This window comes from Fusarium verticillioides, chromosome 1 (assembly GCF_000149555.1).
Source record: "Fusarium verticillioides 7600 chromosome 1, whole genome shotgun sequence".
Classification (NCBI taxonomy): domain Eukaryota; kingdom Fungi; phylum Ascomycota; class Sordariomycetes; order Hypocreales; family Nectriaceae; genus Fusarium; species Fusarium verticillioides.
In genome coordinates, this window is record NC_031675.1 from 2,035,919 (window position 1) to 2,062,512 (window position 26,594).

At 50.3% G+C, this 26,594-nt stretch overlaps 6 protein-coding genes across 6 annotated transcripts; 2 read left to right on the plus strand and 4 right to left on the minus strand.

The window, feature by feature from the left end:
• Window positions 1–741: 741 nt before the first annotated feature.
• FVEG_01384 (hypothetical protein) lies at window positions 742–4,481 on the plus strand. Its single transcript, XM_018888327.1, has 2 exons — window positions 742–2,439; window positions 2,496–4,481. Exons 1-2 carry the CDS (start codon window positions 1,709–1,711, stop codon window positions 3,520–3,522), a joined length of 1,758 nt encoding a protein of 585 aa, XP_018744215.1. The 5' UTR covers window positions 742–1,708; the 3' UTR covers window positions 3,523–4,481.
• A 565-nt stretch (window positions 4,482–5,046) lies between these two features.
• On the minus strand, window positions 5,047–8,887 carry FVEG_01383 (hypothetical protein). The gene is made up of 2 exons (XM_018888326.1): window positions 8,703–8,887; window positions 5,047–8,650 (listed from the first exon to the last, which is right to left on the minus strand). Exons 1-2 carry the CDS (start codon window positions 8,814–8,816, stop codon window positions 5,672–5,674), a joined length of 3,093 nt encoding a protein of 1,030 aa, XP_018744214.1. The 5' UTR covers window positions 8,817–8,887; the 3' UTR covers window positions 5,047–5,671.
• Window positions 8,888–8,985: 98 nt separating this feature from the next.
• FVEG_01382 (hypothetical protein) lies at window positions 8,986–13,620 on the plus strand. The gene is made up of 2 exons (XM_018888325.1): window positions 8,986–11,220; window positions 11,273–13,620. The coding sequence occupies exons 1-2, from the start codon at window positions 11,058–11,060 to the stop codon at window positions 12,907–12,909; spliced, it is 1,800 nt and encodes a 599-aa protein (XP_018744213.1). The 5' UTR covers window positions 8,986–11,057; the 3' UTR covers window positions 12,910–13,620.
• Window positions 13,621–14,165: 545 nt separating this feature from the next.
• FVEG_01381 (hypothetical protein) lies at window positions 14,166–18,278 on the minus strand. The gene is made up of 2 exons (XM_018888324.1): window positions 16,100–18,278; window positions 14,166–16,049 (listed from the first exon to the last, which is right to left on the minus strand). Exons 1-2 carry the CDS (start codon window positions 17,351–17,353, stop codon window positions 14,895–14,897), a joined length of 2,409 nt encoding a protein of 802 aa, XP_018744212.1. The 5' UTR covers window positions 17,354–18,278; the 3' UTR covers window positions 14,166–14,894.
• Window positions 18,279–22,323: 4,045 nt separating this feature from the next.
• On the minus strand, window positions 22,324–24,941 carry FVEG_01380 (threonyl-tRNA synthetase; the record flags this gene model as incomplete). Its single annotated transcript, XM_018888323.1, has 7 exons — window positions 22,324–22,478; window positions 22,536–23,199; window positions 23,249–23,824; window positions 23,890–24,157; window positions 24,212–24,563; window positions 24,635–24,716; window positions 24,786–24,941. The coding sequence occupies 7 exons, from the start codon at window positions 24,939–24,941 to the stop codon at window positions 22,324–22,326; spliced, it is 2,253 nt and encodes a 750-aa protein (XP_018744211.1).
• Window positions 24,942–25,587: 646 nt separating this feature from the next.
• Window positions 25,588–26,432, minus strand: FVEG_01379 (hypothetical protein; the record flags this gene model as incomplete). Its single annotated transcript, XM_018888322.1, has 2 exons — window positions 25,588–26,126; window positions 26,180–26,432. The coding sequence occupies 2 exons, from the start codon at window positions 26,430–26,432 to the stop codon at window positions 25,588–25,590; spliced, it is 792 nt and encodes a 263-aa protein (XP_018744210.1).
• Between the last annotated feature and the right edge of the window lie 162 nt (window positions 26,433–26,594).

Here is a 26,594-nt window from a genome sequence, read left to right on the forward strand (position 1 = left end):
TACTGCTCGCCAAAGCCTTGATAATTGACCGACCAGCCCTGGGCACGATCTCACCTGCCTTACCTATCCTTTTCTACTGCAACACGGTGCCGCTGAACTGGGGAAAGATTGAGGAGTACCCAAAGATGGGATCGGATATCAGGAAGATCATTGGATCTAGGCAAAGGGCCCCGTCTTCACCCACCTGTCGCAACGCAGATAGATGCACCTCTAGTTACGGTAGCTCATGAGTTGAGTTGAGTTGCTTGAGTTGCAACAATACCTACCTACCTAGTTACAATAATTACCGACTGTCTCTGTTGGTCACCTCAGTATTGCGACACTGCACTCCTCCTCTCACCGTTCCCCTCAACTACCGATAATCTGACCGTAGCCGCAGCCAGCAGCACTGTATCTACGTCCATCATTTTTTGTGACTGCGTCTGTATCGCAATCGTAATCGCTCTTTGAAGTTTAAAGGTCTTCTCATAATGAGGAGGAGGTAGGGCGATTGAGCGCCATCCACAATCATCTCATCGGTCCCTTGACATGACAGAGTTTATGGATTGTCGTCAGTGTCCTTGGACTACTATCTCAGGTCTAAGGTACTTTAGTTAATACTATAGATACTTAGGCATGTACTCTACAGTACTGCCCTACTAGAATTTTGGTAGTAATTGACTTGCGGTCTCGAGGATACCTAAGGTCAAGGCCGCCGCCGTCTCTGGTGGCTTCTTACCTTACCTTATCTCCCCCGCTCTCCCTTCCTTCTTCCCACAAGTGACCTGAGTGCCTACCTAGGTATGTACTATTCCATCATCTCTCCCTCGTTTTTATCCCCGCTCTTTCTCAGATTCGCCTGGATGCCTTCTGACTATCTTACCTTACCTACCTATATTCCCTTCTCATCGTCTTCAATCACTGCGACTTATTCATTCCTCCAACTTCTTCATCCTCCTCCTCCTCTTCCTTCTTTTCATTGTCCAACCCAGTTGACCCGGAGCAGATTCAATCACCAACCACTACCCTTAACACCCACTGTAACCGTCTGCCCAATACCATCGCAGCGGGCGCAAGACTCCGCTATCCGGCCGGTGACCGAAGTGTCAGTGCATAACGAACGAACAGTAAGGACTCGACCAGACCACACCTGGGCGGTCCCCACGAAATTCGTCACCGCAACTGGGTCTGGGGGAGGTCTCTAGTCGCTTCAACGCCACCACGCCTCGACCAGGTTTAGCTCATCCCTGGCCTGCCATCCCCATCCATCCCTAGTACAGTACACGCCCAGGAAAACACACACACCCACAACACCAGCGCCGGGTTACGCTACGTACTCCTCCGGTACAGTACGCTAGAAACTAGCCCCAAACAGAACCTGTCCACCTGCTGCCCCCAAGGACCCCGGCTACGGCTATCGCCTGCTGTTTGCTCAAGCACTTGTCCGGGCTCTTTAGGTTGACTATACGCCTGCAACTACAAACTGCTATAAGCCTGGCCCCCCACCCACATTGTGAAATCCATTCAATTCTCTATACTTCGTACCTACGCTAGATCTTCGACTCTCTCGTCAATTCATCTCAAATCGATAGCATACCTAACATACGTTTTGTTTGCCTTTGCACTCGCCTGTACCCATGAGTCTCTAACCTCGAGCCCTCCCAATTTCACCTTTCCTGGGTGCTTCGGCATTGACAAAGATTCCTCTGGTTTTCCTCACACTCCCATCATGGCTGTCGTTCTTCCATCCGACGACAACGGTTACTTCGCCGGCTCCGGCCTACGACGCTCACATTCTCACTCCAACTTCATCTCATCGAATTCACCATTTTCCACTTCTTCTCACCTCAGCGACCATTACAAGCCTGCATCCAAGTCTTACGCCGAATCTAACTCTTCATCTGCTCCCTCGTCTCCCCGTACCGTCCACGCCGACTCTGTCGATCTCTCCTACGCATCTACTCCTGCCACTAATCTCTCTATTGCCTCTGACTACGACGACAACATTGGACTCGCTGAATCACCTGAGGATCACTTCATGTTTCCATCCTTTGCGCAGGAGAAGTTTTATGTTCACCCAGAGATCCGCCCTGAAATCCACCACGATGACAACCTAGAGCCACCGCCCAGTCCACGAACTGGCGACTCTTACACTGTTTCTCCTGCGGAACACGAGAACTCTGAAGAGGTCTCTGATGATACATCGAGGCCCGAAACGCCTGAACATGAAAAGTCCGAACATGCAGCAGAGGACGACACTGCAGTGTCAAGTCGACCATCCCGTCAGGTGGATTATCTATCTCATGAGTGGAGAGAGGAAGATATCTGGTCATCATGGCGATATGTGGTCACTCGACGGGGTGAGTTCCCCAACAGTGCTCGGTTAGAGAATGCTTCTTGGAGGACCTGGATGAAGGCCAAAAACAACCTCAAGACCATCTCCCCCGAATCTCTCAACTGGTTTGTTTCCCTCGAAATATTCCATTTGACTCTACTAAAATGCTTACGTTCCCTAGGCTTAAGGATTGTGATGTCACCTGGCTCTATGGCCCATTGCAGTCGGGACCCAAGAACCTCCATCCTACACATACTGAGCCTTCGAGCGTGTCGTTATCCAAAGCTGACTCACTGGTCAACCTCAACAAGAAGCCTATCCTCAAGAAGAGAAGCATGTCCGAAGTGATGCTTCAGCGATCACTGTCTACAGCTTCATTATTAAAGCAGGCCACCGCGGCTGTCAAGGCCCAAGAGACACGAGGAATTCTTCGACCACACCTTGGTCGCTCATCAACAGATTACTTCGCCTATCCCTTCGCATCACGTCGGTTGAGCGGAGACAGCAGCAGTGTTGCTCCTTCAGTCGAGTCATCTGGAATCATTTCTCCCAACTCTGAGCGAAAACACATTCACTTCAATGAGCAAGTCGAGCAGTGTATAGCTGTCGAAGCCAAGGGCGAAGATGAGGATGAAATGGTCGATGAGCACTTTGTTTCAGATAGCGACTCAGATGATGGCGTGATGATGAAACGAGTCAGGACCAAAAAGAGGCCCATTTCTCGACGCAAGGCTATGAAGTCAAAGCCAGCTGCTGAAGGCAAGACAATTGCCATGTTGCCGTCCACCACCCTTAAGTATCGGGAAGACACTCCTGAGCCACGAGAGACTGCAATGAAGCACTCCCGAAGCCCTCTCATGTCTCCTTCATCTTCACAGGAGACGCTAAGACCTACTAAACAATCAGGAAAGTTCTTTTTCGGTGAGGAAGACCATGATGATGGTCTTGACGACGCTTTATTAAGTCCCCGTTCAGGGTGGGCGTCACCTCCCAGCGAAGGTGCCAATGGAGGCCTGAGCAGATCCATCTCGTCAGGCAGTCTTTGTGAGGAGCCTGCGGGCATGCGACGCACACCATCCGGTATGTTTATGCCTTATGGGGAGGGCGAAATACAATCCGGAGACGGCATTTTCGGTCGAGTTATTGACACAGTCAATACAGCCCGTGATATCGCCCACGTTATTTGGAACGTTGGCTGGAGGAAGTAATGGATACACAAGCGTTCGACTTTCTTTTAGCGACGCGATTGGATTTTGAACAAGCTTATAAGCTTGTGACTCACTCAGTGTGAGCTGAAACGACGCCATGACAACATAAAAAAAGCGCATCTATCTATATACGGGAATTTCGGAGATAATTGGCATTGATCGGCCATACTACCGCGACTATCACGAAGTAAAGGCTTGTTGACGGGGAGTCTGTGCCAGTGTCACGACGACATCTTGGAAAGTGGCCCCGGAATCGCATTTCTATCTTTGATGCACGGTCTGCAACAGCGAGTGGATGGAGACGAAAGGGCTAAAGAAAAGCACCGTGTTTATTGTGGAAGAGCTGGGGTAGCTGCGAGGGATTTTCATGGGTAAAGGAGAGGCAGCTCACACCAAAGGCGCCATCAGGCTTTTCTACGATGGAGCAACCTACCCCGTGACGCCCCCGGTACCCGGGTTCCGACTACGAAATCGGGGCAACGGGAAAAAGCCATTCCAGAGGTCACAGGCCCGGGGGATATTCGGCGTTATAGTTTTTTTGTTCCCGTCTTCCTTTTGTGGCAAGGGTTTTGTTTTTTTCACTTCATGATATCCCATGGGCAAGTGGGTACTACGGATCACAGACGGCCTCGGGCGGTTATGGACGGATCAGGAAAGGGAAGGGAAGGGTACAGGCCATGGGGTCAATTGATTTTTTTCGGCGACTACGGCGACTCTACGGGACGGTCAAGGCCAGGCAGGACAGGGACAATTTAAACAAGGGAAGAAGAAGAACAAGAAGGACACAAACGGCAAATGGCAACAGGACCGGGTCTTCAGTGCGTTGGTGAATTGGTTGTACATAAAAAAAAGTGACAGGGGGTCGCATCTCGACGTAATTGGGCGGACCGGACGGAAGCCATGACAAAACTATACAAAAGCATTCATGATATAATAATATGGTGTTCCCATCATCTCGATTTTTTTTTCTGACTATTTGTCCATGTGAGAATCTGTGCATGCGTCCCTATAGCCTAACGTGCCATACATTTATTTCGTCATCACAACGCAGGTCAATAATAAGTAAGCTTGACAGGGGACAAATGAGGGTTTTGACTTTGCCGTCCCTTGCTGATCATAGTTACTGGCCCTGAAAACTTAGTCGTCCTAGCCTTTACCTCTTGCAGACAAAATTCGACTTTGCCACATCCGAAGCGCAGCTTTACGAAACGGTCCAATCAACACATCGTCTATGTCGATCACCAATTGAGATGCAAAGCAGCAAAATTGTTGGGGAAACAGGACGCGGGCTGGTCTGTTCTCTCCGTGCGCGTGACCGCATTCCACGTGCCCTAGCGAAGTGCCCCAGAGTGTCAAGCATGTAAAAAAAGACGCTGTAATTCGTAGTATGGATGTTTTGGCAGGGATATGGGTTGTTTGAAAGGATGTCGTGTGAGTGTGTGTGTCTGTCCGTGAGGCTATTAGCCGAGGATATGATGCTGCTTACAGTAAGGGAAGATTTGCGTCGATGGTCACTTGCGACATGCAGTATTGGCATCGATGGAATTTTGTTAATATGTGGTTCTATAAATGGATGATCTACTGTACATTTCATGCTTTAGATTCCTAAAGCTACCGCAAGTTTGTGCTGGTCATGTAAAAATATGGTACAGGTATGATACAAGTGACGTGCATCGGGCAAGGGGGAGATCTGTCGTCAGCTATTCCCCCCTTAAAATGGTTAAAATGGGTATCGACATTTCAAGCACGACACCCCCAAGGACCACTTCACTGCTTCTGTCAATCAAGTCTACAGGCAAGAAACCCCATGTTTTTCTTACGCAGGGGGCAACTCGATAGGATGTGCGAAAATGCGGGGAAGAGATGAGCGACTCCACGTCAGTCGATGGCTTATTGCTGAGAGCCATTGAGAAAAAGGCGGAGAGACGTTGGAGCGTGGAGACAGAGGAAAGAGATGTGAGACATAAACACCGCCAATCTCGCTCACGATGCTACAAGCCATGGTTTCGCCGTCAAGGCGGTGACGCTCAAACTTAGTGTTTCTTTCCACCCCAACAAAGTCTTGCTTCGAGAAGACCAAAGAAGACCCTAGGGCGCAGCTCACGAGGCCGGGGCCAGGGACGGGGCGTCCGGGGAGAGTGCCGGCTGGCTAACGTCCCTGTAGTTCTGCCCGGGTGTTTGGGTAGTGCTTGAGCGCTTTGACAAACATGCTGCGAGCGTGGACGTTGACATTTGCTAGCTCAACATCGAACTTGTCGCCCACCTTGATATCCTTGATGAGTACGAGGCCATCGATACCGTCGGTGGATAAGAGGGCCGGCATATCGAATAGGTCTACCCGACCGGACACGCCTTGCTTCCAACGAGCATCAACTGTGAAACTCATGCGCTTAGGTGCTGTTCCTTCAAACTGCCAGGCCCGCACAACCGCCATGAGCATCCACTCTTGGGTGCCGCGAGACACAGTCCGGGCCATTCTCTCGCGCATACGCAACAGTGAGAGCGTGTTGGGAAGTGTCTCCTCCGTGAATGGCAATATGTCATTCAGATCATCAGTCTTGGGGTCTAGCCTGCGGTTTACCTGCCGCTCATGTGCCAATGCTGCATGAATTTGCCAGTGGACAATGAGGTCAGAGAAACGGCGAAGAGGAGAAGTGGCTTTGGCATACATGTCCAGACCGAGCATGAAATAAGGGCCGGGTTCTGCCGACATCTCGATGCCACCAGTCAAGCGTGTCAGCTCCTGACGTTGCGCTCCTGAAGGAGCGATGCCCTTCTCGAGCAGAGGGTAGAGCTCTTTCGTGGCGTATTCGAGAAGTTTGGTCCTATTCGTCTGCGAATGGGCGTCTCGTCGGTACGGTAAAGGGATTTTACGGTCAGAGCTCCATCGAGCAGCAATCTCACCGGCAAGCACCATTGTGTTAGTCACCACAGAGGCACCGTTGAATGCGTCGTAGCCGACCTTGATATAGGGGTCAGCTGGCAGGACCCTGGTTCCTTCTGCTTGCTCCATGGGGACATCTTCGAAAGCCACAGTAACGGAAGCGCCTGGCAAGAAAACTGGCCAGGCCCCCTTCTCCAGACGCCTTTTCCTGAGAGCCTGAGACAGACGGTGAAGGATCAAAAGGTCCTCTTTGCTCCTGTCATCCAACTCCTTAGCTGACATCAAGGGGCGGTTCGGTGCCACGTCTAACTTGTTGGGTGGCTCGCCAACAACAAGAGTCTGGTCAGATACTGGAGGGGGTGGAGGTTCGTTACAAAACTCAGCAACATCTCTTGGATCCAGGTACTTGACATTGTGCAAAGTACCTGGCTCGATCTTGTAGTCTAGAAGATCTCCGTACTCGTTAAGCCTGGCACTAAAGGTCAGGGCTGGTCGACCATCGGCAAGCGAGTATTGTTCAACCAAACTGCCCGACTTGTAGTCTCCTGAATTGTCCAGACCCAGATCGTTTGGAAGCATGGCCTGAAAGTGGCCAGGAAGGTAGATATTCTCAGGTATCAGCTCGAGGAACCTGCCCAGCTCAGAGTTGGGTCGAATACCGGATGCTGGATCGGCTGTATGCACGTGAATCCAGAATTCGTCAGGTTTGTCTGTTCGTTCTAAAGAGATACCATCATCAATAAGTATGGTAGAAGGGGCGTCAATGCAGAAGACAGGGGTGTCGGCCCAGTCTCGTCTGGCACCCTCCGCCACGTCTGGTCGAGTTGAGTCCTCGATATTAACTGGAGTCTCTCGAATGAGGCCGCCTCCACTCTGAATCCTGACTTCAGGGAAACGAACTTTATAGCGGGATGGTATTTCCCATGGCGGGATTATCCCCAACTCTTGTAGGAAGGTCCATGCGCAAGACTGATTCAGATCAGCACCCTCATATAGATCCAGAGCTCGCAAAATGAGAGAACCATCAGCGTGGAAGTGTGACGAATCCTCGAATAAGTCGTAGCTTGCCCACCACTCAAGAAAGCGAATGAACTCTATGTGTTTCCTGGACCATTCACCGGTTTCAAGAGTGACTCCTTTAGTTGGAGCGAGGATTCCAAAAGGCGTCCACGAACGCTTATTCCTGTTGGCAAGAACGATTTGTCTTGCCTTGGAAATGAAAGTACCAAATGCCGTATCCGACATATCAGAAGACATCATATTTCCTGAAGTCTTTGCCATTAGATGAATATACTCGCGGATCATGAGAGTCACTCGATTGATCATCATGAAATCCTGATACGGGAAAATCTCAAAAAGATGATCCTTTCGATGGCAGTCAGTCGAAGGGCTTAATGGCCTGAAAATAAAGTCGTTTCGTAGGAGCGCTGTGTGAACTGCGTATAAAGCAGCAGGAGGAAACCGGGTGCCCCTTTTGAGGGAATTGGGTAACAACAAGTCGGCAAGCTCGAACAGACTCAAGTATTTGGTCTTTTTCCCATCTGAGACCAGTGATCTTGCTCTGTCTAGATTGTTAAGACTTGTCTGGAAGGCCTCGTCCGCTTCCAACATGAAATTCTTCATTTTGTTGATCAGATAAGCACCAACGTCTCGCCCAGGACCCTGGTCTTGTTTGCGCAATTCTTCGTACTCGTCCGCCGTGGCATTGGGAGGAATCAGAGAAAGAACTGGCTGCAGCTCCTTGGCGGCGGCGAACTTAGACACCGAGAAGAGCGCTGAGAAACCCATGCTCATCACCCATCTTCCAGTATTGGTATAGAAGTGATACCGTTGACCAAAGAACCCCAAGTATATAGCAAACAAGGGTGTCCGGGAGCCAGGCTGCTTCATCTCAACAAGGTCGCCTGGAGCATGGGACTTGTGCCCAACAATGCCGACTTCAGCATCCTCCTTACTGTAGTTCTCATCTGGGCCCACCATGCTCACTGAATCAGACTTGAAATTATCCAATTCGGATGAGCCAGTAGATTGAGGACGTGTGTTGCTATTGGTGACAGTGTTCCAGAATGTAAGATCCGGGACAATTGGGGTTACCTCCCTGTCAGGGTCGTTGATAGCGACCCATTCTTGCAATCTTTGCCGAATTGGCCTCTTGTCTACTGCAGGAGAAGCTTTGGGAAGGGATGTGGGAATGTTCGTCTTTCCAAAGGCACCCCGAGGACGGTTCTTGGTTGAGGTAGCGTACTAGGATTTGTTAGTCCATGACATGTTTGACATGGTGCGAGATGAAACAAACGGTATAACGTCCACTCGAGGACTCCAAAGGCGTAGAAAAAGAAGATCGCAATCCATTAGGGCAGTTCGAAAGACATCTGCAGCAAACGTACGGACGACCTGCGGACCGTAGCATTTTTGCAGTATATCACAAATACCCTGTATCAAGCAAGGTAATTACGGATACAACTCGAAATGTTGAAGCCGACGCGAGGCTGAAAATTTTACTACCTGCGTGTTGGGCAGCTTTCACAATCGCGAGGTCACATGACATGGCGCTTTCTACTTTAACTGAAGTGCACCTACTCCGTATTAGCCTCTATGACCTAACCTTAGTACCTGAACTTGGACTTGTACAATCACTCATCATGAACACTACCACTCACCGAAATGTTGCATCGGTGCACATACACTGGTGCTTCCCGTCTCCCCGCATGCTTCACGGAAACCTATCAGCAAAAGGGGCTCGATTGAGAAGGCATTGAATTCGCTACTATTATTGGCAATAATCCAAGTCGACAATCAATTCGGCCCCGAACTACGGATAGCTAATGGCGAGTAGTTCCGTTCTGAGAGATGTCTAGAGATAAAGACCTTCTCTAATTGGAAGGGTACCCTGCTCTGTCCTGCTGCCGAGCATAGCCTAAATAACGACGGCTTGGAGCCAAGCAGCGCGCGAGATTCACTTCATTTGAGTCAGACGATTCCGATGGATCGACATTGCAAATCCTATACAGGGGCTACTATTGATACAGAGTCTTACATACAAATGAGCAGATCACCAAAACACGAGAATATCAGTCAATTCACTGTCTGTTGACTTGATGCCAACTGACGCTTCATCGCAGAGTACGGATACAGCCCATCAAAAGCTGGAAAGGCTAGAGCATCTCAGGCAAGACAAACTACCGTGCGATGTGACGGTGAATACGAAGTGCAATTATAAGATTGAGGTTCCGATATCAAGCCTAGCTGCTTCGACCAGCGAGAACCCGACCACCGACTGACAAGCTTTTGCCCCGGCTTTCTCGGATTACTATATCTATTAATTCCCCGCATATGGAGGCTGCAAGATATCTATTGTGCCGACAGGGGAGCCTTTTGAGACAGGAGCTTCTGGCCCTGTTGCCAATACGAGGCAGCTGTTAATTACGCAAAGGCTCAGACTGAGAGAAAGTGACGACAAGGTGACTCGTTGAGCGTCACTAAAACAAATAGAACGCTTGAACGGAAACCCCTGGGTCCACAAGCGCGAAGCCACCTCCGCTAGGGTAAATTGGGGGACCATGGCTAGCATGGCAGATGCAGGAACAATCTCTTGACCCCACTCGCCGACGAACCGACTGATTCGAATTTCGAACAGAGTCAAGAACCGGCATGACATGAGGATTGTTGTATAGATGAAATTTGTGAAGCAAGATACCGCGATAGCCGGGGCGCTACCCTTGGAAGCGACTCTACTTTGGAGATGCAAAAAAACTAGTCTAAGCATGATGCGTAACTTGAAAACTATCTCCCGCACGGGTTCACATCAATCGCGCATCTCAATCGATGTCAACTCATCTCGATTCCCCTTGTGAATAATCAAGTGACCAACCAACGGTCATAGAAGCCTCGTCCTTGGACTAATATCGCTTCTTATTCACCACAGGTTCTCGCGACAGAGGCAACCCTGACCGCTTAGCTAGCTGATTGGTCTCGAACACTCGACCCCCCTAAACCACCTTATTTGGGAGAGGCATGGCATCGACAACGTGAGCAAATGCCCCTTGGGCTGGTTGAACCCACGAGATTGCATCGTGCCCCGTGCTCCACAAACTTCTCCTTTTCGTCCATAACCCCGGCCAAATGCTGGGGTTTCTAGCGCTGTCAAGGCAATGATAGACATATTGCACCAACAATGGTCCACGTTTGGGACTGGGCGACTAGCACCCCAGTTCATTTCATGAGGCACAGGGCACATGAGGACAGGCCAGGGACAGACGGGTACCTGAGTTTTGGCCTCCAAACGCCGCTATCGTGCATCATCTCAGGTACCATCTCAACCGCTATTCTCGACTAGGGCCATCCTTTGTCAATGCCATGACCCTCTGGGCACTGCAGCCAAGGCAAAACAGACCGGGTTGCAGGTAGAGGCAATAACAGTTGATCTGCTCATAATATGCCGCTCTCCTCTTCTTTTCTCTGATTTTTCTTTTCCCTCACGGTTCCATCCTTCGCGAATCTAGAGAGCATCTCGTTAATTTTCGCTTTCGTCCTCTCGTTTTCCTCTATTCCATTAACCGCTTCACTCTTTTAGCGGGCATTCGTTTCCTACGCCAACTACAAACTCTTACATTTACGTACAGTACTTGACATTTCGGAGCTTTTTTTCAATATGAAGGGAGGACTTGCTGCTGCCGCCGTTGCGGCCATGGCTACCGGTGCTCAGGCCGCTTACCCTCACCACCGCCGGGCTCATGAGATGTTCCGACGTGGTGGAGAGGTCTGCGTTCCTACCTGCACCACCATCTGGACCACTTACTATGGCGAGCCTACTCGTATGTCAAATATATCGGTATTCAGTTGTATAAACGCTAATCGCTGCTTCAGTTGTCCCCAACCCTCCTTCTGCCCCCAAGCCCACCAAGGAGGCCGTCACCACTCATGAGGCTGTCAAGCCCAAGCCCACCACCGTTCATGAGGTTCCTACCTATGAGGCTCCCAAGCCTGTTGCTCCCACCACCACCAAGGTCGTCCCGGTCATCCCCGTCCCGACTCCGGAGGAGTACAAGTGCCCTACTCCCGGTACTTACACTTTCCCTGCCACCACTATGACCGTCACCGAGTCCACCACCGTTTGCGTTGGCGAGACCACCAAGGTCCCCGCTGGAACCCACACCATGGGAGGTGTCACCACCATCGTTGAGACTGCAACCACAGTCACTTGCCCCTACGCCAAGGAGACCGAGCACGAGGGTGTCGTTACCAGTGTCATTGAGACCACCACATATGTCTGCCCATCTGCTGGCACTTACACCATTGCTCCTATCACCAAGACCTGCGAGGAGGAGACCGTCATCGTCTACCCTGTCCCTACCAGCTACGCTCCTGGTACTTACACCGCCCCTGAGCAGGTCGTTACTGTCACCGAGACCGACTACGTGTATGTCTGCCCTTACTCTCAGTCCGGTGTTCCCGCCACCACCAAGGTTCCCGAGGCCCCTAAGCCCCAGCCTCCCAAGGAGACTAAGCCTGTCTACGAGGCTCCTAAGTCCCAGCCCGAGGTCACCAAGCAGGAGCAGCCTACCAAGCCTGTTTATGAGGCTCCCAGCAAGGTCCCCGAGACTCCTGCTTCCACCAAGCCCTCCTATGAGAAGCCCTCCGAGGCTCCTAAGCCCAAGACCCCCAAGAAGCCTTCCAGCCCTGGAAACCTGAAGGGTGGAAACGACCACTACGGTATTACCTACACTCCCTACGTCGCCTCTACCGGCAAGTGCAAGGGTGCCGACCAGGTTGACAAGGACATTGCTGCCCTCAAGGAGGCTGGTTTCCAGATCATTCGATCTTACTCTACTGACTGCGATACACTCGAGACTGTTGCCCCCGCCTGTAAGAAGCACGGCATTGACATGATCGTCGGTGTTTTCGTCAAGGCCTCTGGCTGCACTTACGAAACCCCCGATATCAAGGCTCAGGTCGACGCCTACGCCGAGTGGGCTCAGTGGGACCAGGTCAAGCTCTTCACTGTTGGTAACGAGGCTATCATGAACAAGTTCTGTTCTCCCCAGCAGCTTAAGGAGCTCGTCACTGTCGTCAAGGAGAAGTGCTCCGGTTACACCGGTCCTTACACCATCGCCGAGACCCTCGACATCTGGGAGCGCGAGGATGTTCAGGGAACTATCTGCGGTATTGTTGATGTCACCGGTGCCAACATCCACCCTTACTTCAACGCTGAAACCACCGCTGACATGGCTGGTGAGTTCGTCGCTGGTCAACTTGAGATCCTCCGTGGTATCTGCAAGGGCAACGATGTCATCAACCTGGAGTGTGGCTGGCCCTCAAGCGGTAACTGCAACGGCGTTGCCTGCCCTGGCAAGTCTGAGCAGGCCAAGGCTATCAAGTCCATCCGTGAGAGCTGTGGTGACAAGACCGTCTTCTTCTCCTTCGAGGATGATCTCTGGAAGGAGCCCGGTGCTTGCAACTGTGAGCGAAGCTGGGGTTGCGGCTCTTCTTTCACCGGCTACTAAGCAGTTCTGGATAACTTCAGTTCTGATTGCAGCGTGCCCAAGCGTCCTCTGTACGATTCAACCTTCGGAGCATGCTGAATGTTGTACATAATCATGACCAACACCGCCCGGCCACTCACTTCTTCTTTCTTCCTCATGCAACCCTCTTCTCTTTTTCTCGCCACCGTCCATGCGGTGATTCACATCATTGACATCCAACAAGAGCCTTCGGGAATGGAGTCCGAAAGCCGACGGTCTTCTCTCTCTCTCTCTGGCCAACTCCAGACATCCGCCTCAGGGGGCAATGCATTGTTGCGCACGTGCATGCGTGCAATAGATTGAGGGAGACGAATCTGGTCGGGCGGTCGAGGACGACCTTCTTGATGAATACTGTTTTTCTTCCACTGTTCAAACGACATGTGAACTCTTGTTACTATGTCATCTTTCCATATGTGTTATTTGCGGCAGCACTTCTTTACGGTAGACGCGTCTTTAAGGCTCTTGAGCGACGGGGTAAGCGAAAGCCTTTTCTTGGGAGAAAGATGATCTGTATGTATGATCTATACTATAGCCGGGTTGTCATTCAGCCTCTGCTTCATAATGCTGTAATTCACTAGTATATCTTCACTCGCCATTGTGCTATGTCTCGTGAGCTATCGTATACAAAATCCTTTCCTAAGCCGTCTCGTCCTTGTATCGCCTGGTGACCAACTCCCCCACGCAACTGAACACTCAAACTACCTAAGACATAATACAGCAAAACAATGTCTCATGGCAGATGTACCATAGCAGTCACTGAGGCGCCAATAACAGTAGCGAGCCGTCCATGTCTGGGAGATCCAGCCCTTTAACCACTCAGGCCTCCTAGAATAAGATAGCAAGTGTCCGATCATATTGATGACAAGCTTGAAGAATTGGAACCGGAGGATTCTATCAAGGCGATCAGCGTTATATCACAGTCGTGCTTGACACACAAGCCAGCAAGATACTGGTGCTTCACCCCAATCGGCTTTGCATCCTTAGCAGTGATCTATAATAATAAGAACAAGTAGATGGACGTGATGCTTGGTCACGTCAGCTTAGCGAAAGATAGTCTAATAAACAAACCGAAAAGTCTGTTGTGAAGCCCGCATAGTTCTAGCACAGCCTTCAACTTGGCACACTTCGAATATTCACCAGCATTCTAGCGGTCAAGGAATAGATGAGACACGGTACATCTGGAATGACGATGAAACTCACGTGTCTCGGAGACTCTACCTGGATCGGTAATCACTGCTGCTTTACGAGAGACATGTTTGTCTTGGATCTGAGCATATGGAACATGCCTTGTCCTTGGATGATATTGTAACTGAAATAGCTGTGGTGTGTAACCACCGAGGGAATGGAGACCATGCAGATAGCCACGTCCATATTAGCTAGCTAGGTAGGAAGGTAGTCATTCAATATCGTCTTTGCAAAGTACATAGATTACAACTGACTTGTACTTCGCTCCTATGTCCCAAAACTTACCCACAAAAACGGACTGTCCCACTCATAGTGTAATAAAACCAAAGCTTCGAAAGCTCACTGATTGTGTGTACCATGCCCGAGAAATGAAGACCCCGTCGCCACTGTCCTGATATCTGATATCTATAGTCTCCCAAACAAAGTGACCGGGCTCAGCCCTGAGCCGCAAGGATAATGATGTCGGTGATAAAGGAAAAGAAAGAAGAAAATGATTAATAGCTTTGTAGCGAGGGTTTGTGTAGCTTGTGTAGTTTATGTCTTCATATTGTAAACCATCTCCGCCTATATAGAAAGTGATGTGCTGTGAATGGCCAATGGTAATTTCTCAACTTATCATGATATGATAAGCCAGAACAAAAGGGGTATAACGCTAGCAGGCAGATGCTTCGAATGAAGGAGAGTAACCAGCGAGGTCAAACAAGTATAAAGATAATTTGTGAATCACACCAAGACGCTTTGTATATCTGATTCAAAGGTGCTTGAAGCCATCGGGAAATGGTTTAGAAGATGGGCAAGGCATCCGTCGAAGCTGGAACTCGACGATAGCATTCACCGCTGCGTGTAAACTCATCGGGTTTATGGCGCCAATCGGCGGTGTCACCATCGACATAACGTTTCCAGTAACTGAAGAAATAGGGCTCGGCGGCACGGCCACATCGTTCAAGCTGAAGAAGGCCGCCACGATGACGGTCGCTCGCCAAGACATTGAGTTCATGCCCACCGTTGGTAAATGCAATACCGCCGATCTCACCAAAGAAATCGACTGTCTGCTTCCTGTTAAAAGTCTGAGCATCAATGATGTTGACAATGTCAGCCTCCTCGGCAGCAATGAGTACTCTCTCACCACTACCGACGGGAGAGAAGCGCAAATTTCTCACACCAGCCATATCGGATCTGATAGTGCACAGAGGTGTGCTGACACCCCGCGAGTCACACCAACGGCGAGCATCCCAGACCTTGACGCCCTTATCCTGGAAGCCGGTGGCTACTGTCCTCCCATCATCGGACCAATCGCAGGCAAAGCCATAGTCGCGGTGTCCAGACAGTTCCTGTTGAATCTCGCCGGTATCGGCGTCGGTAATCAGTACCTTGAAGTCATCGCCGACCATGACTCTCAAACGGCCGTCAGGTGACATGCGCGTACAGTTGAGCGCGAATCGATACTTGCTCTGCATCAAGAACTTCTGTGTAGGAAGGTCTAGAAGGCGGAATCCCTCGTCGTTACTGGCAATGGCAGCAACAGGACCAGAAGATCGCCGGGGTTGGTAGATCTGGACATGGTTGGTGATACCTCCCATATTTGTAGTAATGACACCTTCTGCAAAGTCTTTCTTGTCTTCCGAATCCAGGCTTTTGAGATAGTATTCGCCATTGAAAGTGCCGGCAAACATGGCACCATGGTTTGCATCGAGAGTGGAGATGAGAGCTCCCAGACCATGTATATGACTATTATTAAGTACGAGCTCTACTTTTCCCGTGACTGGGTTGATTCGGTTGATTCCTCTCCTGCCAGGGTAGTAGGCTTGTGAAATTGAGGGGCATGCTAGGACGCTCCGTAGCTGAAAATGAGCTAGATAGACATCCTGGCGGATAAGGAACCTCTTGAATCTCATAAAGTTTTGATTCGCGGGGAGAGCTGCGTCATCCATGTGAGGCTAATTTGAGGTCAGCTGAGAAGACTCATTCAAAAGTAGCTGGCACTTACGCTCCATCTATCTGAGCCATCCTTGTTGACATAATTCTTGAAAGTGGCACATCGTATTTGCCGCGCATACTCCCTAGTAGTGTTCATGGATGCCCAATCCAAGCCCTGTATGTCATAGCCATCGCCTTGAAGGTCCTTGTACTGAACATCTCGGATGTGTGTATTCGCTTGACGACGAATATCTTCTGGATAGGGTGCGTGAATCCGCGAGGGGGATGGGCAGGAGGAAGCATGAGCTTGGAATGCCCAGTGTCTCAAAAAGTCTACCAGGCCAAGATTTTGAGATCCAATCATAGTCGGGTTGGGGTTGCTCAGTGGTGGCTGGCCTAGAACCTCTGCTGGCGAAGGAGACGCATTGCCCTCCAACGTAGCCATGTCTTCGATCACGACGTCAACCCATGGCGCAGGAGGCGGAACAGCATCCATGATTAGGTCGTTGTCGACTGTGGTGGGCGGATGGAAGGCGGCTTGCGAAAGATGGTTAGTTGAGTGGTTGATAGGGGTTGATTCATCGTTGTCCCCATCAGATAGAACAGACTGGTCGTCCGTGAAGTGTTCAATTTCGTCGAATGCGTCGTCGAGAGGAGCACCACCTTCGCTGTCGCTCATATAAATGTCATAATCCACGTCGTGGTAAGGGGGTATGTGGTCAGAGTTCAAGTCGAGATATGTGGGAGATATCCAATAGTCGTCCAAGAAAGGTGGGTGGATGGAAGTGTCCAAATCAAGATCAATACCGTCCTGATGCTCTTGATCAGGGTCGGACTCGGACTCCGGGGGTTCAGACTCGGAATTATAGGTCTCGATGTAGGCGTTGGAGGAGAATTGGTCGGGATTGTTCCGGTCTGAGAAATCGGTGGCGATTGCAGTAGAAGAGCCGTCAGTCACTATCGCGAAAGTAGGTGCCTTGGAGATGGTATTTTCTTCGGTGGGGAACGCATCAATCATAGGCGAATCGCCTGTGAATTCAGGGACGTTGTATGATTCCTCTGTGCTAGGCAGGAGAGTTGGGTTATATTGCGGCTGGCCACCATGAGCTTGTGAAGGAGGGCGGATGTTGAAGGTGTTATAAGAGGCGCCGCTGGTTGTGAGTAGGTCCGCAGGTTGACGATGCTCAGTTTGGAAATCCTCGTCCCGCAAGAGAGCTTCAACAACGTTGAGAGATGAACCGGCAATAGAGGCTGTTGTATTTGTGGGCGACGGGGGGTTGTCTCGTAGGTGGCTCATGGACATATGAAGAGCGGAGCGGCGCATCGTGAGGCCAAGGTCCAGCTCCGCGACGGAGCGAAGGGGGAAAGCCGAAGCTTTTCTACAGTTCGGCCGTGCTAGCGAGTCGAGGCAGAGCAGAAGCCCGGCTTCTGCATACAGGCAAGCGCCAAAAGGGGGGCTGAAGAGGCCAGAGAGACTTGGGCTATGGCTCTAACTTGGAATCTGGGTCGTTCGTGTGCTAGTGAGAAGCGCGCTGGCGGTCTAGCAGATTGGCGATTGCTTGCTTTTGATGGAGAAACAGGAGGCGGAAATGTCTCTGATTTCAACGCTGCAAGATGGACGGTGGAGAGGGATGGGAGGGGGGCGATCCAGTTTAGAGCGAAGGCGAGGGAACAGGCAGTCTGCAGTCCGTTTAACAGTGGGAGTGGGCTGCAGATCGTGTTGGACTAGGGCAAAATGGTGCGGTAAGCAGTGGTTGGGGCCTTGGTTCGGTGTCAAACGGCTGGTAGTGTCGAGATTGATGGGAATGGGGGCTGAGGGCTGAACTGAGCTCGAGGAGCGGGTATTGTATATTATCGTATGTATTATGGAACGACTATGAGTTGTGGTCTATGTATGTCGAGTACAAAGCGAGTGAGGCGTCATGCTAGCAAGGGTGCGGCCGGGCAGGGACAGGACGACAACGACTGAGCTGAGATGGACGAGACAACTTGCAAGTGTGTATGTACTCGGAGAGGAGGTCTAAGCAAGGGTTATCTAGGCTGCGGCGAAGCAGAGTCATGAGCGAGGATGAGAATGAGAATGAGCGGTATAAGATCAGATCGAACGATTTGTTGTGAAGGGAATGTGGTCATTGTTTTGGTCGGATGTGAGATACTCGAGGCCAAACATGATAAATGATGAAACTCGACAACAGGTAGGTAGGAAAAGGACACTAGGCCCCTCGGTCAACTAGAAAACCTAAAGTGGCTGCCCACATTTAGCACTCGGGGGCATAGAGCAGGGGGGGGGGGGGGCATTGAAGCTCCTTATTTCATTATAAGCCATGCCTGATGCTCGTCAATTATCACCAGTAACAAAGGCCGTGCCCTCGCTTGTAGGAAGACGAGAAACAGAATGAATGGAAGAACAGGGTTTGACCAGGCCCTCACCTTTGGGTACTGTACTGTGCTGTATTCTTAGCACAGACAGACGCTAGTCAACGATCTGGACGATGGACGGGAGCGGGTGAGCGGGCTGGCTCGCGGTAGCTTGGATCCCATCTGGCTGGGCAGAGGAGATAGGGGAGGACGGGGTTCTTGTCACAGTGACTTGACGACTGTCCTCTATTTACACGCATATTAGAGTATAGTCAGTCTACTATACTCCGTACACTTTTGCATGTCCGGGATACTATGGATACCTAGTATTTGAGATCCTCAACGCCGAAGCCCCTGTCCTTGCTTGCTTGCTTGCTTTCAGGCTACATCACAATATTGTCGTATAATCATGCATGCATACATACATACATACATACATACAGTACGATTGCCTGGCTCCCCAGCATCCAAGTTAAGTTGCCCGATTCAGAGATGGATGCATGCAGGCATGAATTGCATGGATCTGGGGACCTTTCAAGGGCCTTGACCAACAGCGACGGGGGCCTTGAATGGGGAATGCAACCCGATCTTAATTCGCCCTCGGTTAATAGGGACTTGCATACTTTTATCAATATTTCTCCTTCTGCGTACGTACGTAGGTAATTGGTACATACCTACGGATAGACTAGTTGAGCTGTCATCGTCGTCGACTTGCCGCTCAACACACACTGCCTATATCAACTATCCGTATACTACTACTAACCAAATACAGGAACGAAAGGCAGGTCTCGTGAACTCGCCATATACCACTCTTGGTAATGGAATATCCACGGTACGACAACGCATCTGCAACATCTGTCCACGCCGAGCGACCTGCAGATCCAAGCGTTGATAGGCAATGCTCCCATCCATATCCATATCAGGATATTCCTGCCTCCACTGCTTACACATATCACTCGAACCGATAGTAATAATAATAGACTGCTTATTTCGTCAAGACCACAGCCTGCTTCTCGTACAACCCCAATCTGACCATAGACAACCAGGATATTCCCATTATATTCTCGCAAACTTGGCCGGCTTGGATCACCCTGAGTGAGATCCTCGCATTGTACAACCTACAGCCCTGGTGAAACAGCAGCATCAGCATACGATGTTCTGTGTCGCCCCAGACTCACTCACTGCCCAAGCTAGGTAGGTAGCCAAGGTCAATGCCTAATTATCAGCTCGATGTCAAACGGACAAACAATTGTTATCTCAGGGATCTCTCATGCCACGAGGGACGCTAATAAACCCACATACATGATCATTTATGTCAACTATAACCGCACAGTTGGTTGATGAGGAATAACAATTGGGGATTACGGACCCGACGCGAACCTCCATGTCTCGCACTGAACTCGAGCTAGTACTGTATGAAGTGCTTGACCGGTCTGAACGGGCCACTGACCAGTCAGAATACCTAGGAAATATTGAGGCCATCCCTCCTCCGTTGCATACCTTACGGCCTATGTAGGTAGGTACATGCTCTCTGTCTGTCTGTCTGTCACTGTCTCAAATCCCGGACCCTCATGCCCTTTGTTATCTGAGCTGGGTTTAGCTCTCGATTCGACTCTAGTTGGCCGTTGCAGTAGTGAATGTCACCAGGCTGGCTTCCAGATGCAATACAGTACTGTGCACGCATCGTCATATGCCTGACAACGGAATACTATGCCTCCGTATTACACATTGAGAACGACTCGCTTGCCTACTAATAAGCTGATACTGACACTCGCCTTAATGGCATCGGCGCTGTCTCATCTTTTTCATGCCACCCACCAGAAGCAAAAACACCCCATTCGACACATCCCTCCAGCGCGGGATGTACACACGTAATCCCACGGACCTGGGACACAGCAAAGCAAAGTGCTGCAATGCTTTGACGTAGCACACAGAGACAGAGACATGTCCAGGGACAGGAGGGCGTATTACGCGACGCCCTGGTTCATCATCATCTTCTTCTTCTCACCTCGATGGTACTCTAGAGTCGCAGGCGGATCTGACCGAGCAGGCATCTGGCTGCCGAGTCCGACCATGGGATGGCTAGTCTTTTCCCGTAGTGGTTATAGATGCAGAGAGATAGATGCAACTCAGGCCATTTTTTAGGCCGAGCATATTTGGGTTCGTCACAGAATTCGAAAAACTCCGAGACCAGGGACGGCAATAACAAATCATTGACTCGTACTTACGGTACGCTCAGAGTCAGAGAGCCAATCTGTACATATGTACGTACAGCACGTAGACTAGGTACCTATTGAGTGTCGACTCAGTTCTGTTCTCACCGGGGCCATAAGGTAAGCATGTCTTGCTCTTTTTCCCTGCATGGTGGATGGATGTCTCTCCCACAAGGCTCCACTATACGTGATCTATCACCAAAGCATCAAACACCAGCAAAACTGCGAAATCCACGCTGTCGCCCTGTCATTTCCATGCTCGCAGCCCGACATTGGATGTTGTCATAGGCGCGTCTTCTATTTTCCTTTCCAACTGCTAAACGCAGTGCAGTGCATAGACACTGTATTCATCCAGCACTTTTCCCTGCTGTCATCGCTTCCTCTGATCTATCATAGGCCTCAAGCTGTTGGCTGGCACACAAATTTGATACATCATAAATCATCCCGTGACTCGTTTTAGACGCGCCGCCTCATTGCTCTTGTCTCCCTTTGGTCGGCCTGGCACTTGAGAATTGCTCTTTGTTCGTGCGTTTATCAAAGTTAGCCCACAATCTTCTTTCTCTCCTCTCACCGGCTTCGTGGGTCCTTTCTTGTCTTTTCTTTTGCTTTCTTTTTCTATCAGATGTGATATATCATGTTTTGCCCACTTCCACTTCGACGCCACTTCTCGTCGGCGAATAAACCGAACATGGCCTCCACTCGAGATACTTTTCAGACATAATCAGTGGCTTGGGGGCCCTTTGTACGTAGCCTGGAGTCAACAACAACATGTCCCCTTACTGAAGTACCTCGTGTAGGTACCTATCCATTAGTAGTATGCTGTAAGTCACCATGATAATTATACCTCATCACAGGTATTTCAAGGTGTAATCCTTTACGCCTCAAATAACATGTTCTTTCAACTCTTGGTCTAGTAATGTACATACTAGGTCAGCATACCAAGAATCTATGAATATCCTATCCTATCCTATCTAACTGCCCCTATTCGTCACTCTGAGAAAAAGCAACTTTCCGGCAAAGCTCATCTCATCCCAACTCAAGCCATGATTAACAATCCTTACACCGAGAAGTGGCTTGAAATCGGGAATGTCGATCTTCTCGACCTTTTTCAATCCGCCATCGTGTTACACAACCAGGCCAACAACCCCTCGGACGCGAGTAAAACGCGGCTTGTCCGGTTCTCCTTCGCCCGACCTTTGACTGTTCATCACTTCTCATATTATCCCTGTCTCCTCTTCTCGACATGAAGCTAAAAAGGCTTCTATTATAGATCTTAGACTCACACTTGCACAGCCCGACGGTTGTTGTCAAGTCTCCTGCGGCTCGTGATATTGGCTAGGCAGCGATCGAGCTCGATAGCCTATCTCGCATTGCCCAATTCTCCCCCAATCCCTTTCACTGGGCGTCCCGAAACATCGAAACATCGGGATGCATCTTGATTGTCACGTCAAACTTCCACCTATAGCTTGCGGCTATGAATTCATCCCGTGGGTTATGACACCAATCAAACATCAGCTTGTTCAAGAAGCGTTCTTTTCTCCATTGACCGCTACTTGGATATCTGTTTCTGTTCTCGACTCTACCTCTCCATGCGAGATCCCGTGCCCGTCATCATCTAACATGTCTCATATGGTTGACTGTGAATTCATATACCTTCTGCTTTTAATCTCACCCTCTGTACGCGCCGCCCCCTCTAGTGTCATAGCAAACCTATCACATCCCTCTACAGCTTGTTCACAAGTCCTCGCGAGGACTTGAGCTGCACCATCTTCTCAAGAGCTTCGTCAATAGGAACCAGCTCACCCTTTGCCTGGGTGGCTTGGTCGTCTCGGTTACGGATGTTGAGGGTGCGCGAGCTGGCCTCCTCGGCACCGACAACTATACAATCTGGTTAGCCATTGGCCTCAAACAAGGAAGCTTCCATTCCAAACTCACCAAAGATAAAGTTGTACTGCTCCAGCTGACCGGTGCGGATCTTCTTCTGGAAAGTGTTGCTGCTCAGGTCCACATCACTGTAGAGCCCCTTGGCTCGGAAGATCTGCTGAACCTCCTTGGCGTAGTCGTTGGCAGCAGGCATGACAGGTACAACCAAGACCTGTCGCGGGCTGAGCCAGAATGGCCACTTGCCGCCAAAGTGCTCGGTCAGAATACCAAACATTCGCTCGAAGCTCCCTAGAACAGCTCGGTGAATCATGACAGGTCGTGCGTATCCGGCAGGGAGATCCTCCTCGGGGTTGCTACCATCACTGACTCCGGTCTCGCCCTTGTTAGCGACATATCGAAGCTTGAATCGTCGAGGCAGGTTGAAATCGAGCTGCATAGTACCACATTGGTGCTCACGCTTCAGAGCGTCGAACAGAGCAATATCGATCTTGGGTCCATAGAAAGCACCATCACCGGGGTTAAACTCCCACTTAGCACCCGTCTTCTCGGAGAATGAGTTGAGAGCCTCTTCAAGCTTCTTCTCGGCCGAGTCCCAGGTGGCGATGTCGCCGACGTACTTCTCGGGTCGGGTGGACAGCTTAAGCTTGAATGTGAAACCGAAGATACCGTAAACACTGCTCAAAAAGTCGAAGGCTGACTCAATTTCCTCTCGAATCTAGAGCACATTAGTAGAAGCGCGAGCCAGTTAGTAGAAGCCATCATACCTGATCCACGGTACAAAAGATGTGAGCATCGTCCTGTTGGAAACGACGGACTCGAGTAAGACCTGAAAGAGCCCCGGAGAACTCGTTTCGGTGCAAAACACCAAAATCGGCCATCCTCCAGGGGAGGTCCTTATAAGTGACATCAGAGTGGGCAAAGATCTTGCAGTGTCCGGGGCAGTTCATGGGCTTCAGCCCAAACTTCTCCTTCTCGACCTCGAAGGTGAACATGTTCTCCTCGTAGTGGCCCCAGTGTCCTGATGTCTTCCACAAATCCGCCTTGTACATGTTTGGAGACATAACTTCGTCGAATTCGCGTTTTTGGTACTCGCCTTTGATGAGCTCCATCAAGGCATTGTAGATGCGCACACCGTGTGGCAGGAAGAAAGCAGATCCAGGAGACGCCTCGTCGAAGAAGAAGAGCTTTTGATCAGTACCGATCTTTCGGTGATTACGCTTGGCAGCCTCGGCCAGGAAGTGCTTGTACTCTTCGAGAGCCTTCTTGTCGGGGAATGAGATACCAGCGATACGCTGGACAGACTCGTTGTTGCTGTCGCCGAGCCAGTAGGCAGCGGAATTCTGTTGAACATCAGCTCAAGCCCGTCGCGTCAAGACTGGGAGTTGTATATATCTTATTGACATACCCTGAGAACGGAAAAGGCCTTGATGTTGCCAGTGGTGGGGACGTGAGGTCCTCGGCACAGATCGATCAGGGGACCGCATCGGTACACAGTACTCTTGGTGCCATCGGGAACACGCTGTTGAATGAAATACTCCTTGTACTTGCTGTACTTGAACATCTCAAGGAGCTCGTCCTTGGTCATTTCCAGACGCTCGAAAGGCTGCTTCTGTTTGACAATGTTGTTGGAGAGCTGCTCGAGGGCCTTCTTATCCTCATCAGTGACGACTTGCCTAGGGCCTATGTCAGTAAAGTCTCCGGCAATTTATTCGAAGCCTTCTACGCACTCTCCCATGTTGGCCATATCGTAGTAGAATCCAGGGGGGTCTTCAGTAGGGGGACCGTTGCATAGATAGCAACCAAAGCGTTTCTCGGCAGCCTCTCCAAGAATATGGGCTGAAGAGTGCCAGAAGACCTTCTTGCCTTCGGTGTGTTCAAAGTCAAGGAGCTCGAGCTTGCAGCTCTTCTCGAGCGGTCGGGTCAGATCCCACAACTCACCGTCAACTCTGGAGATGACAGTGCGCTCGAAAAGAGACTTGGAGATGCCCTTGGCGATGGCGCCAGGGGTGGTCTCCCAGGAAGTTCCCTTCTCCTCTTTGCCATTGGGAAGCGAGATAGTGATTTCCTCGCGAGGTTTGGCTATCATTCTTGTCAGTCGATTCGATCCGAGGGACGGAAGCGTGAGGAGGATTCGGATTTGGATCACCCACCAGCGATTTCGGCGTCCTGTCGGGCTTTGATCTTATCGAAGAGATCGAGTCGGTGCTGGATGAACTCGGGGGTCTCAGGGAGCTATCATACACAGTTAGTAGGTTCCAAAACGGTGTCATGTACACCGGAAGTCAAGAAAGGGACACCAACTTCGAGGCCAGCAGACTTTCCACCCTTGGCAGACTTATCCTTGGGCTGTTTCTCCTTGGGCTGTTTCTCCTTGGGCTGTTTCGCAGGGCGAGAAGGCAAGCTCTTCTCAGACGCGCCCTCGGCCGCCTTGGCAGCATCAGCTTGATCGGACGACATATTGAGAACTCTCGCGCGTATGTTGAAGATTTGGTGGGAGGAAGTTGGGTACTCGAAAGTGGTCTTGTCTTGTCTTGTCGATGGCGGGGCACAAGGGGCATTAAACACGAAGGTGGGGTTAGAATTGAGTCACCGCGAATTTGGCAGGGGCACGGGAATAGTACTGTTTGGTTGGGCACTTTTAGTATCACGAGATGTAGCCTTATAGGCTTGCCTAGGTAGGTAGAAATGCCATTGATGTATCAATTCTTCTATCCAAGTTCAGAATACTTATTTACTGTAGGTATTCTGACATGCTCCAGCAAATTGTGTTCCCCTTAAACAATAGTCACATGCCGAAAACCGAAACCCAGTCTCTTCGTCCCCTTCAGCTTACTCACACGACACTTGGACAGAAGAGTCAGACCGAACAATATGTACCACGTAATGAAACTCATAGTGACCAATACAGAAGGACTCGATCCAATTCCGGCATCGCAGGTATTTGACTCAGTCACAAGAATCATCAACGATAATCTTGTCCAAGGTAAATCAGGGGTATCAAGCGGTTTTCCAACCCAGCAATCCGTAACGCCATGCCATCCCGTTTCCATGTCATAAATCAAGCCAAACCCTCATTCGAAAACAAGAAAGAAACGGGCAGTATTCAAAGTCCATAGCGGGTGATACACTCTTCCTTGTGCGCCTCCAAACAATCCAGTGCGCAGACTCTTGTTCCGCACTTCATGCACCTCACACGCCCCCAATACCCGCAGACCTCACAGAACGATCTAACGGGATATATGTTGTCTCTATGTCCCGTCACTTCGCCATAGTTCAATGGAGGGTGGGAAAGGAGCCTGCGCAGCTCCTCAACGGATGGCATATCGGGAACACGCGACACAAGCAAAGGATCGTTATCGCCAGGGTGGCTCGGTGGTGAAGGTCTCGATGATTCGGGAAGAACCGTCGGAGCATCAGCGTCGGCCACCGCTATGGCTTCTTCTTGTGGTGGTTTGGAAGATGAGGGAGTATCTCTTCGACTATTCGATGGCCGTTTGTTGTTTGCGCCAGAGGCAGCGGACCGAGAATTCGTAGGGTTGGCCTCTGCAAGTGCCTGCATCGCGAGGAAATCGTCCAAGTGGTTCCCGAATGTTTTCTGCGATTGGAGAATCTTACGAACGTTAGGTGTGTGTTTTGCTTGCGCTGCCAAAAGTCAATTTCTCGTCTTTCACATAATGCTGAGGTCTGGCGCATACTTCTTCCGCTCTTGACTGGCAATGGTATTGTGTTATCCTTTCCACCATCTTTATCTAAAGCCTCGGCTTCCTTTCGAATTTTATTATCTTGTCGAGCCGTCAAATCGCTATATGTAAGACCAGGAACATTCCTGGCGCGCTTCCTGTTGGTTGGCGCTGTCGGGCGAGTGATTGTATTGTCGGGGACATAAGCCCAGCCTGGCGCCGAGGTTGTCTTTGCGCTGGCAAGCTCGATGACCCCGAAATTGTTCATCGTTCTTTATAATTCGATATTATGAGTAGAAGAAAAAGAAGAGTATGACAAAGAGAGAGAGAGTGTGTGTGAGTATCAAGGACCTCCATAGAAAATCCACACTAGACCGCTGGTCTTGTGACGTAGCCAATCATGAGCCAGAAATCTTAAAAGCACACTCCA